General features: G+C 43.9%; 1 protein-coding gene across 1 annotated transcript in view; it reads right to left on the bottom strand.

The window, feature by feature from the left end:
- Positions 1 to 10,954, bottom strand: part of LOC119971075 (shieldin complex subunit 1-like) — a 201,689-nt gene extending 190,735 nt beyond the window's left edge. Inside the window, exon 1 of the mRNA XM_038806222.1 lies at positions 10,783 to 10,954. Within this exon, the coding sequence (XP_038662150.1) occupies positions 10,783 to 10,862 (80 nt within the window). The 5' untranslated portion in view covers positions 10,863 to 10,954. The remainder of the gene's footprint in view (positions 1 to 10,782) is intronic.
- Positions 10,955 to 13,410: the final 2,456 nt, after the last annotated feature.

Below are 13,410 nucleotides of genomic sequence, written 5' to 3'. Positions count from 1 at the left end.
CCACAGGAACACAAAGGGCATTAACATTGACCCACAAGCCCAGAACAGAATACACAGTCAACACACAAAACAGGCCTTTAAAAACATCCACAACCCGCTCAAGCCCTCCTGCATCCTCAGCCCGGTAGTAAGCCCGGCAAAATCCTCACTCGCCACACTCCAAGTAAAGAGATTGAAAGGCAACTACCTTCTTTTTTCCTTCCCTTCAGCCAGAAAGCAGCAAGCCGAAGGGAAGAGGCAGCAGGCAAGCAGAAAAGGCAACAAACTCTCAGCTACAGCAGCCTCCAGGCATTTGCAAGTCACCAACAGGAGCAAACACAACCTGCAGCTGGAAAGTGCTCTCATAACTAACAAGGCCAATTCTTCATTAGCAATAGCTGAGGCTGGTCACAGTTAAAGCAGTTCCTAGAAGTGTTTTGTAGGACAGACAGGCTGCAGCTGTGGTTGTCCCTGTTATAGGTCTCCACAATATTTAACAATGGCTGGAAGGCCTCACAGACACAATGGGGGCGAGTCTCCAATATGGAGCCTAAGTGTTCGCGCCGTCGTGAACGCCATCGCATTTCACAACGGCGCAAACTGGGCCCGGGTACGACCGGCGCTGGAGTGATTCATGCCGCTCCAGCCTTCTTTCCCAGCGCCAAATGGGCGCCGCGCCAACCCGCGCATGCGCAGTTGGGCCGCGCCAATCTGCGCATCAGCGGGGGACTTCTTAAGTGCGCCGGCCCCAACTCAACATGGCGACGGTGTTCAGGGGCCGGCCGTGCCAGAAAGTAGGCCCAGGGGAGGAAAAGGCCGGCCCGCCAATCGGTGGGCCCCGATCACGGGCCTATCGGAGGCCCCCACCCGGTGAAGGAGCCCCCCTCCCCTCCCACAGGCCACCGGAGTGACTGTGTGGAGTTTTCACACTCTTTAAGACCAATTTGCATCCATTTAGCAGGCCGGGCACCATATTCTCCAGGCCCGCGTGATTCTCTGGGCCAGGAATCACGTGGGCAAGAATCAAGTCTTGACAAGCATGACACTGGCCCGGTGGAACAACGGGGTACCTCTTTCAGGGAGTGTTGTGTCCAGTTTTGGCCTCCTTAGTTGAGGAAGAATGTGGTGGCATTGGAGGCAGTTCAAATGTGATTCATTAGATTGACATACAAGGAGAGACATTAGATTGACATACAAGGAGAGATTAAACCATTTGGGCGTATACTCGCTGGAGTTTATAAGGATGAGAGAGGATCTGACCGAGGTATATAAGATACTAAAAGGGATTGATAAAGTAAACATAGACAAAATATTCTTCCTTACAGGGCAATCTACAATCAGAGGTCAGATATCGGTGAAGAGGCGGTAGCTTTAGAACTGAGATGAGGAGGAACTACGTCTCGCAGAGGGTGGTGAATTTGTGGAACTCGCTGCCCCATAGTGCGATGGAATCTTAGTCATTAAATGGTTTCTTTCTTTAATAATCTTTATTGTCACAAGTAGGCTTACATTTACACTGCAATGAATTTACTGTGAAAAGCCCCTAGTCGCCACACTCCGGCACCCCTGTCTGAGTACACAGAGGGAGAATTCAGAATATCCAATTCACCTGACAGCGCGTCTTTCGGGACTTGTGAGAGGAAACCGGAACACCTGGAGGAAACCCACGCAGACACAGAGAGAATGTGCAGACTCCACACAGTGACCCAAGCTGGGAATCGAACTTGGGACGCTGGCGCTGTGAAGCAACAGTGCAATCCACTGTGCTACCGCGTGATTCCTTCAAAAAGATAAATATATTTCTTTTTTTTTAAATTTAGATTACCCAATTATTTTTTTTCTATTAAGGGGCAATTTAGCGTGGCCAATCCACCTAGAACATAGAACATAGAACAGTACAGCACAGAACAGGCCCTTCGGCCCTCGATGTTGTGCCGAGCAATGATCACCCCACTTAAACCCACGTAACCCGTATACCCATAACCCAACAATCCCCCCATTAACCTTACACTATGGGCAATTTAGCATGGCCAATCCACCTAACCCGCACATCTTTGGACTGTGGGAGGAAACCGGAGCACCCGGAGGAAAACCACGCACACACGGGGAGGACGTGCAGACTCCACACAGACAGTGACCCAGCCGGGAATCGAACCTGGGACCCTGGAGCTGTGAAGCATTGATGCTAACCACCATGCTACCGTGAGACCTACTCTGCACATTTTTGGGTTGTGGGGGTGAAACCCACGCAGACACGGGGAGAATGTGCAAACTCCACACTGACAGTGACCCAGAGCCGGGATCGAACCTGGGACCTCAGCGCCGTGAGGCGGTTGTGCTAACCACTAGGCCACCGTACTGCCCAGATAAATATATTTCTGATTAAAAAAAGGTTAAAGAGGTATGGGGAACAGTTGGGAGGTGGATTTGAGACCAGGAGATCAGCCATGATCTGATTGAATGGCGCAGCAGGCTTGAAGGGCGGAATTGCCTACTTCTGCTCCTAATTCATACGTTCCGAAGGTCCATCCAAAGTCCACCACAGAATTAAGTGCTTTCTAATCACCTCCCTTCACGCTTGAGTGATTTTGAAGTGGTCATCTGGAAATTGACAGACTTAACTCTGCTTGAAGTGTCAAACATAGCTTGATGTTTATAAACATTGCCGTTACCCAGGCGGCATGGTGACACAGTGGGTAGCACAGCACAGCCTCCCGGCGCTGAGTTTGATCCCGGCCTCAGGTCACTGTCCATGTGGAGTTTGCACATTCTCCCCGTGTTCACATCGGTTTCACCCCCACAACCCAAAGATGCGAAGATTGGGTGGATTGGTCACACTACATTGCTCCTTAATTGGAAAAAATATTGTAATAACTCCACGGAAACAGAAGTCCCGTCACCAGAATCCCTTTTATTTACAAACCCAGCAGCTGAACAACCATGTCCATTCAGTCTGCTGTCTACACCGGGAGTTCAGAGGACCTGACACTCCCTGTTATATACACAGAAATGGGTTCCCTGATTCGGCCACTTAGTGCATCGGTGTTTGCCACCCGTGTTCCTGCCCTCGGCTGCCCAAATCTCCATGGATCTACCCCCCCCCCCCCTCACACCCCTCCATCTGCAACATGAATCCTTTTAGTTCCTTTGCCATTGCTGGCACCCTGCCCGTTTTTGAGCTTGACCGGTCTAAACCAGGGTCAATAACTGTGTTGAAGTCCCCTCCCATGACCAACTTATGCGAATCCAGGTCCGGAATCTTCCCCAGCATCCTCTTTATAAACTCCACATCGTCTCAATTTGGCGCATACACATTTACCAGTATCACCTGCACCCCCTACAGATTCCCACTGACCATTATGTACCGGCCTCCCACATCCAAAACTATTATTCCCGCCTCAAATACAACCCGCTTGTTGATCAGGAACGCGACCCCTCCTGTCTTCGAGTCCAGTCCCGAGTGAAAAACTTGTCCAACCCAACCTTTCTTTAATCTATTCTGGTCAGCTACTCTAAGGTGCGTCTCCTGCAGCATTACCACGTCCGCATTCAGTCCTCTCAAATGACTCTTTATACAACAGCAGCTGAACGTCTAACAAATGGTAGCAGAGAATGGTTGCTGTGGAAATGTGAAGGGTTGAAAAATACAACTTTTCCAGACCAAAGCAAGGAGTGAGTGAGAAGAAGAAAAAAAAAGAAGATATATGGCTGAACCGAGGATAAAGATGGCTGGATATGATGACCCCCCCCCCCCCTTATTTTCTGAAAGGGGATCGTACGACCAATGGAGAAGTGCAGTCATTATGTGGACTAAGGTAACTGCCTTGGGAAAGAGAAAACAAGGCATGGCATTGGCTCTTTCTCTACCTTATGACAGTAAAATCCGAAGCAAAGTTTTCTGAGCTGGAATTGGAAGAGTTAGATTCAGAAGAAGGTCTGGAGACTCTGTTACGTTATATGGATAAGATTTATAAAAAGGATGACTTGTTATGTGCGTATTAAGCATGGTCGGATTTTGATAGGTTCCGGAAAATAGAGGATTTCTCCATAGAAGACTATATAATGGAATTTGGCAGACTATATAAAAGGCTGCAGAAACACAACCTGGAATTTCCACAGTCTGTGTTGGCCTTTAAATTACTTGACTGTACTAGAGTGAGCAACATGAATAGGCTCATGGTTTTGACAGGAGTTCAGTTTGTGGATAAGGACACCTTATTCGATCAGATGACAGAAGCTTTAAAAAATGTTTCTGGGGCAACATTTGATTCCGATGGCTCTGATGACCCACATAGGTCAGTCTGCAATAAAATAGAATACGAAAGATACTAACAGGATGGCAAAATCACACGGCTACAAACAGGTTCCAAGACTATAGAAGGAGATCGGGACCCAGAAATTATGAAGACAGAAACCCAGTTAGAACCTACAATAGGAAGATGAATCCCAGAAATGCCCGGGGTATGATAAATCGATGGTTTTGATGTGACTCTCAATACCATTATGCTTTCAACTGTCCAACACGTTATAATAGAGTGTTTGAAGCGACACATGACACGGAAGAGTCAGAAGATAGTGACCAGAAAGAAGGCATTGTCCTATTAATAAGCAGTTTTACGCCGGTAATGAAGGTATTAATCCTTCAATTGTGCTGTATTGGACAGTGGCTGCACATCTACTGTGTGTGGAATTGACTGATTAAAATGTTACCTGGACTCCTTGAATGCTGAAAATCATAACAAGGTTAAGGAATTTGAAAGTTCCATAAGTTTCAGGTTTGGGGATGATAATACTCTGAAGTCGCTGAAAACATTGGTGATCCCTTGCAATATTGCTGGAGTGAATCATTTCATTAGCACGGATGTTGTATCAAGTGAGATACCTTTGCTTCTGAGCAGACCGTCGATGAAGAAAGCACACATGAAACTGGATATGGAACAGGATAAGGCAACAGTTTTTGGAAAGACGGTGGACTTACAATTTACACAGTCGGGACACTATTGTATTCCATTACTGACAAATAATATTTCAAGTAGAGTTGTTAAGGATGTGTTAATGGCAGCTGGAAATGGGACTTTAGCTGATAAAAAGCTTGTTGTATTAAAACTGCATAGGCAATTTGCGCATCCGTCTCCTCGGGGGCTGAAACATTTATTAAAGGATGCAGGGGTAAGGGATGAAGACTATACTAAACTGATAGGACAGGTTAGTGATCGCTGTGAAATTTGTAGGAAGTACAGAAGGACACCAGCACGACCGATAGTAACCCTACGTTTGGCCAGGGATTTTAATGACATTGTGGCCATGGACTTTAAGATGTGGGATAAAGCCAATAATATATTTATTTTGCATTTTGTAGATTTAGCAACCAGATTTAATCAATCAACGATCGTACGAAGTAAAGAAAAGAGAGTAATTCTGGATCAAATCGTGGAAAAATGGATAGGGACAGGAATAGGCCCACCGGCAAAATTCCTTACGGACAATGGGGAAGAATTTGCGAATGATGAGTTTAGGGACATGTGTGAAAACGTGAACATCACAGTTATGAATACGGATGCGGAAAGCCCATTTAGTAATGGCGTTTGTGCAAGACACCAGGCGGTAATAGATGACGTGCTCCGGAAAATTTTGGCAGATAGACCAAACTGCAAGCTAAATTCAGCTTTAGCATGGGCGGTACATGCAAAGAATTCATTGCAGATGGTTGGGGGCTATAGTCCCTAACAATTCATGTTTGGTAGAAATCCTAAAATTACGTCCATTTTGGATGACCGGCCTCCAGCTTGGGAAGGGACTATGATTATATCTGCCTTTGCTGAGCATTTAAATGCATTACATAGCAGTAGAAAAGCTTTTTTGGAAGCAGAAGTCTCTGAAATAATTCGCAGAGCTTTAAGACATAATGTATGGCCATCAAATACTGTTTTTCAGCTGGGCAGCACGGTAGCATGGTGGTTAGCATAAATGCTTCACAGCTCCAGGGTCCCAGGTTCGGTTCCCGGCTGGGTCACTGTCTGTGTGGAGTCTGCAGGTCCTCCCCGTGTGTGCGTGGGTTTCCTCCGGGTGCTCCGGTTTCCTCCCACAGTCCAAAGATGTGTAGGTTAGGTGGATTGGCCATGCTAAATTGCCCGTAGTGTCCTTAAAAGTAAGGTTAGGTGGGGGGGGGGTTGTTGGGTTACGGGTATTGGGTGGATACGTGGGGTTGAGTAGGGTGATCATTGCTCGGCACAACATCGAGGGCCGAAGGGCCTGTTCTGTGCTGTACTGTTCTATGTTCTATGTTCTATGTTCTATACTCTAAGAGAGACAATTTTAATGAATGGAAAGGCCCAGGGAAGATCATAGGCATAGATGGCAAAACAATTATTTTGCAACATGGCAATCAAACTGTTAGGGTACATTCATGAAGGATAATGGGTATAGATTACAAATTTTCAAATTTAGACAGAGCAGACAGACATGACGAAGGAACCAGGGTCATCTGGTATGCACATGTTACAGATCTATGAGGACCATTTAACTGATATAGACAGGGTTTCTGTAGAGGAACACAACACTTCTGATGAATTAGAACAGGCCATTTTTCTGAAAGGACAACTGCCAAAAGTTAGTACAAAAGTGACATACTTGCCTGAAGGGTCTAGTCAATGGAAGGATGCAACTGTTATTAGTAGAGCAGGGAAGGCCACTGGAAAGTATAAACATTGGTTGAATGTACAGCACTCACGGGAAGGAGTCGAGACAATGCAGCACGGTAGCACAAGTGGCTAGCACTGTGGCTTCACAGCGCCAGGGTCCCAGGTTCAATTCCCAGCTGGGTCACAGTCTGTGTGGAGTCTGCATGTCCTCCCAGTGTCTGCGTGGGTTTACTCCGGGTGCTCCGGTTTCCTCCCCCAAGTCCCGAAAGATGTGCAGGGTAGGTGGATTGGCCATGATAAATTGCTCTTAGTGTCCAGAAAGGTTAGGAGGGGTTATTGGGTTATGGGGTTATGGTGGAAGTGAGGGCTTAAGTGGGCCGGTGCAGACTCGATGGGCCGAATGGCCTCCTTCTGCACTGTATGTTCTATGTTCTTTCTTTTAATGGATTGGGAACACGAAGTTCAAAAATGGAGGGCACAGAAACACAGTGCCAGTTCAGATAGTACATCAGATAGTGAACAGGTCCGCAGGAAAAGGTCGAGAACTATTGAAAGGACATCCCACAGCAGAAGGGAAAGATCAAGCAGTAACAGTACAGAACGAGATACCAGGCAGGAGAGGGGACGTAGTTCATCAAGATCTCGGAACATGAGTAAGACTACGAATACTTAGGAGTAGAAGCCCACATGCACATGAGATTTTGGTGGCTTCCAATAAATTATATGAAAAAGTTATCAAAGATGCCAAACAGCAAGAACTGTATAGTTGGAGTGAATTTGGGGTGTACACAGAAGTACCGGATAGGGGACAAAGAGCTCTATCCCACAGATGGATTTGCATGTAAATGGTACTTCCGGATGGAACTTATAAGGCAAAGGCCAGGCTGTGGCAAGGGGATTTGAAGAAAACCTAGAAGATCAGGATTTAAGGGTAGATTCACCTACGGCAGGAAAGGTTATTTTAAAGATCTTCTTGGCTCTATTAGCCACAAAGGCATGGGAATGCAAATCTATAGGTATCAAATCTGCCTTTTTGCAGGGGCATCAGCTCCAAAGAGACATTTTTCTCCGTCCTCCTAAAGAGGCAGCTAACCTAGAAGGGCTACTCTGGAAGTTAAACAAATGTGTATATTGATTAAATGATTCGTCTAGAGCAGGGGTTCTCAACCTTTTTTAACCCATGGACCCCTTTTCCTCTTAATCTTTTTTTGTGGACCCCCATAGCCATTCCACAGAAAAAAAAGCTTCTTATATGCGTGGTAAACTAATCCTAAAGTCCATCTACCTTACCGTGAGGGTTGGAAACGGATTAGCGGTATTTTCGTACGTTGCCAAACTTATTCTAATATGAAAAGTAATGAAAAAAACTTTTTACTGACTAAATTGAATTAAATTACTCTAAAAATAACCAATTCATATCAAATATACACAGTTTCTAGTGATTATTGTGTTAAATTATTCATTAAACTTGTCAAGGAGAAACATGGCATAAGCGTCAGGTCAACCGTGGGTATTTAATAAGCTGCTTCTGTCATTAAAGGTCCTCCGGGCTGTTCCTAGGGGACAATAGCCCAGGCAATCTTCAACAACAACTGTCATTAAAGCACAATAAACCCATTTGTCATCAACTGGTATGGATTTTTTTTTCTCAGAATACAATACCACAAAAATAAACACAGCAAATGCACCTTTTTGGTTCTGAGCCCCTTCAGCCCTCAAGGTAAATTAGATAGATTATAATCTCTCTTTGACCTTTGTCAGTGCAAGAGAGAGAGAGAGAGAAAGGTGAATATTCATCATGAAAACAAACATTTTTTTCTTCTACTTGATTCTCAGTAATAACAATTGTTCTGAAGTAGAATTGCTCTATGGACCACTAAAATATCACCGTGGACCCTCAATTCGGTTTTTTTTTGTGTGGACCCCCAGTAATGACACATGGACCCCCAGGGTCCATGTGGACCCCGGTTGAGAACCACTGGTCTAGAGTCTGGTACTTTTCGGTAAGGTCAGTTTTGTTAAAGTTAGGCTGTTGCCAGTTGAAAGCAGATCCGGCAGTGTTTTCCTGTCACTGTAAAGGAAATCTTTCGGGCTTCCAATAAATTATTGGTGCATCTTTATGATGCATGTCGATGATTTTTTGTGAGGTGGGAGTAGTGATTTCGAAGCTTTTGTAATCTCTGGAAAGAATTCAGGTTTGGAAGTCAGGCTTCCGGTGCATTTAAATATATTTGACTGGAAATCGGACAGACTACGTTAGGGGCAACTTTACATCAGCAATCTTATTTGGAAAGCATCAGTCCAATAGCAATTAGTTGTGGCCAGGTTTCACAAAAAGACTCATTTGTTTCAAAGATGGAAAAAGAGCAACTGCAAAGTTTAATTGGGCAACTGAATTGGTTAGGAAGACAGACTAGACCGGACTTGAGTTTTGATGTCTTAGAGTTGAGTACAAAAATGAATGATCCCAAAGTGGAAGACATAATAAGAGCAAATAAAGCTTTGGTCAAACTAAAAATGCAGGCGTGTGTTTTGAGGTTCCCGGTTTTGGGTGACCTTAGGCACTTGAAACTCATAGTTTATAGTGATGCGTCCTATGCAAATTTATGTGATGGGGTTTCAAGTGTAGGAGGTTTTATAATTTTCCTTTCGGGGAACAATGGTAAATGTTGCCCTCTTTTGTGGGAAACGAAGAAAATAAGGAGAGTGGTCAAAAGCATTTTCGCTGCTGAGACGTTAAGCCTTGTAGAGGCGTTGGATATGGCCTTTTATACGTCTCAGATATTGACAGAAATTTTGGGATTATAGGATTTGGATAATATACCTATTGAATGTCACATTGACAATAAATCCCTGTGGAAAAATGTGCACTCAACAAAAAGTGTCAATGAAAAAAGGTTCAGGATAGACATCGGAAGTTTGAAGCAGATGTTGGACAGAGGGGAGAAAGCTAAAATTAAATGGGTCGACAGTAGCTATCAATTGTCAGACTGTTTTACAAAAAGAGGGGCTAGTTCACAGAAACTTATGGATATTGTTCATGAAGGGCGCCTGTTTCTGTGACTGTTTTTATTTCTTCCAAAAAAAATGAAAAAAAAGAGAAGGGGAAAATTGCATGTGATTTTGAGTTTCTTGTAATTTTGTTTTCACCTAATTATTTTTTTCTCCAAGGAAGGGGAGACTGTTAAGTAATGGGTTAAGAGACATTCCAATTAGTTGTCTCATTGATGTTCAGTATCCAATAATTGACACTGATATGTAAAGAGGCTTCAGGTGGCCTTTGTGTCAGGTGATGTGAAGATAGGGTTTTGTGCAGAGTCTGTGAAAGTGAAATAAAGCTGTTTGTAAAAAGGAGCAGTACCTTTGACTCTTTATACAACAGCAGCTAAACGTCTAACATTTTCAAACTTTATTTTCCAGACACATTTTCACCAACCTACGGGACCCACACCGGCCAACCTTCGGGGCCTATGCCAGCCGATCTTTATGATACACGCCACATTCGCTTATCTTTAATGCGAAAACAGAGCCTGCTTGGTCCTCACTTGAATCAGGTTCAAATGAGGAAATGGCAATGCGCATATCAGGTGCAGACATCAGCCAGTTCCTTTGCGCCATCTTCATCTTTATGAAAACAGAAAATTCAACCTTGCACATGCAGGTCATCATGAAGGGTAATAGCAACAAAATGCGTATTTTACTGAGCGCAGAATAGGCCTGGGAGAATGCTAATAACCTCTTGACCTTTTGGTGTATTTGTAATATGATATTACAAGTTAGTTACAGCAGCATAGTCTTTTAATTTGGAATCAGATCTAAATTAATAACTGACTCTGGGTCTCCAACTCAAATGAACATGGTCTCCAACACACATGAACTTTGCATTCTTTTTTGCGTTGGCACAATTAAAAAAAAAATTTAGAGTACCCAATTCATTTTTTTCCAATTAAGGGGCAATTTAGCGTGGCCAATCCACCTACCCTGCACATCTTTGGGTTGTGGGGGCAAAACCCGCGCTTACAAGGGGAGAATGTGCAAACTCCACACGGACAATGACCCAAAGTAGGGATTGAACCTGGGACCTTGGTGCCGTAAGGCACCAGTGATAACCACTGCACCACCGTGCTGCCCATTTGCATTGGCACAATTGACAAAACCATACCTCAATAAATCTTTATACTGCTTTGTTCCCGAGTTAAGTTTGTTCTTTGTATGCTGTTGACGTGAGGTCCTGGAGCTCATACAGAGCTAACACTAGCACTGTTCTGTCACGCACTGGGCTCTCCTGGGCAGCTCTCTCCAGCAGATTCTATGTGAGATCCTGTCCAATAGATAAACTGAATATTTTAATCTCTGGCCATCTCTTACTTTTAAGAAAACCATTCATTGTCACAGTTCACTTGCCAGCAGCTCGAAAATGGAAGCAATGCAGCTCTGTGATTTGGTGCCAAAAGCACATAGTTTGACATCAAATGTGTGTGCAGGGCACATAAATTGCTCCCTGCAGCTGTTTCTGGCTGGAAGACTCCACACAGCCTCATTTATTTAAATTTAAAATGCAGCAGCAGTTGCCATGTAAAATCTAGTCGCGGCGGTTCATAGAATCATGGAATCCCTACAGTGCAGAAGGAGGCCATTCAGCCCATCAGGTCTGCACTGATCCTCCAAAAGAATGCCCTATCTCGGCCCATCCCCCGTCCTACCCCAGTAACCCCACATAACCTTTTGGATATCAAGGGGCAATTTTAGCATGGCCAATCCACCTAACCTGTACATCTTTGGACTGTTTGGAAACTGGAGCACCCAGAGGAAACCCACGCAGACACGGGGAGGGTGTAATTCACCCAAATTCAGAATCTAACCTGGGGGTCCTGGCACTGTGAGGCAGCAGTGCTAACCACTGTGCCACCATCCCATCCTTTTTTTTATTGGACCTAATCCAACATTCAAATACACATTCAAATTTAGCAACAAACTTCAAACCAACTTTTGAAAAGGGAATTGTAACTAAATATTTACCTATTAAACCATGAATGAATGCTGTGCACTAAATGTTCCCCAGGATAAATCTGATTGTCTCTCAGGTAAGAACGGATATACATCATCTTATTTTGATATTCATCATCGCAAAATCACTTGCCACAATCAAAAAATGCTACTAAGGTATCCTCATTTGGTTTTATGTTTTTGCCTTCCATCTCTTTATACAACCTCCCAGCAGTTCTACTTCTTTGTGCCAGAGTGCAGAAATAATGATATCTCGATAATTCCCTGGTGATGGATTAATCATTTTTTGATTGAATCTAAAAACATCACAACCTCTCTCCAATGATTGGTCTTACTAAAACCACTGATGAAGAGGCTGTAAACTCCAACACCCAATACTTTTAATCTAGTTTTCATAATGACATATAAATCAAGCACCTCATTCAGACGTTGCTTTTGGACACACAATGCCAAGTACTTCAGAAGGAATTGATACTCAACAGTACAAGTTTCCATTGTCACAAAAACTAATCGTGATTTAGCCACATCAACATCAGCACGAGTAGACAGCACTTTTTCCATCATGCTTACTTCAAAACGAGTTGTGTTCTACCATTCTGCTTTCAATTTCTTTAATTTGCCCATACATTATTGGCTTTATTTAAAGGTTTTATTGGAACTGACATTTAAAAAACTTTAGCTACTGTTGAAGCATCACCCAATGTGTCGCCCATTTGGCTTTTTGCAAACTCTGCTCTTTTTCTGGCTGCCCTGTCTGTAAATAAAGAAAACAAAGAGCTGGTGTTGCACCTGTGAGCAGTTCTTTCTTGTTGAGCGTTTGATGTTTTCCACTTGCTTTCATCATTCTATTTGTGCTCAGTTGACATTAAAACTTTTGACGAGGTGCACAGCTGGGGGAAATGCAATAGGATAAAAGCCTTGCTGCAAACGGGGGACAACGCCATGGAGCGTCTGAGCCGACATGATGAGTAGTGATGGAAGGAGCTGCTCCCTTTAACCTCAGCATCCGACTAAACATTGTCATGAGAATGTCACTTTAAGAAATGTTTGTCTGCTCAGGTTACTGCAGTGATGTCAGAGTGTGGATGGAGCTGAGCTCTGGTTCTGCTTTTTAGTTTCACTTTGGGTGTGTCTGTGGTTTTTTGGTTTCATTTTAGTGTTGGAGCTGCAGCCAGCCAAAGAATGTGTAATGTTGTTCTCTCTGCAATGTAAAGATTATCTCTTGATCATTCAGTGATAACTGTTCTCAGTAGTGAATTTAAACCTGATGTACTTCTGTTAAAAGTTTTTATTTATGTCTTATGGATGTTAAAAGGAAAGCTTAAGGATTACTTAGTGTTGTATTCTATGGAGATTGTATTTGAATTGATGGTTGCTAAAGGTTAACTTGTGTTCATAGAATAAACATTGTTTCGCTTTAAAAAATACTTTTCGATTTCTGCTGTATCACACCTGTAGAGTGGGCCGTGTGCTCCCCATACCATAATCTAGTAAAAGTTGTGGGTCAGGTGAACTTCATGATACACTTTGGGGTTCTCTAAACCGTGGCCCATAACAACATTATCTCTGCACTATACCTTCATCGAGAGTGAAAGGGTGCTATTCAACAATAACACTCTCTTAGTTACGAGCCCTTCGGAACTTTACCGCAGTTCATATTTACCACACTGAGAGGCTTTGGAATTGGCACCAGGTTGGGCGCTTCTCCGGCGATCAGGCCACTGCGGGAACGACGCGACCGATTGCTCCACGATCCTCCCGACACCCACCCACAGGTTGCAAC

This window comes from Scyliorhinus canicula, chromosome 1, assembly GCF_902713615.1.
Source record: "Scyliorhinus canicula chromosome 1, sScyCan1.1, whole genome shotgun sequence".
Classification (NCBI taxonomy): Eukaryota; Metazoa; Chordata; class Chondrichthyes; order Carcharhiniformes; family Scyliorhinidae; genus Scyliorhinus; species Scyliorhinus canicula.
This window is presented reverse-complemented; position numbering and strand designations above follow the sequence as displayed.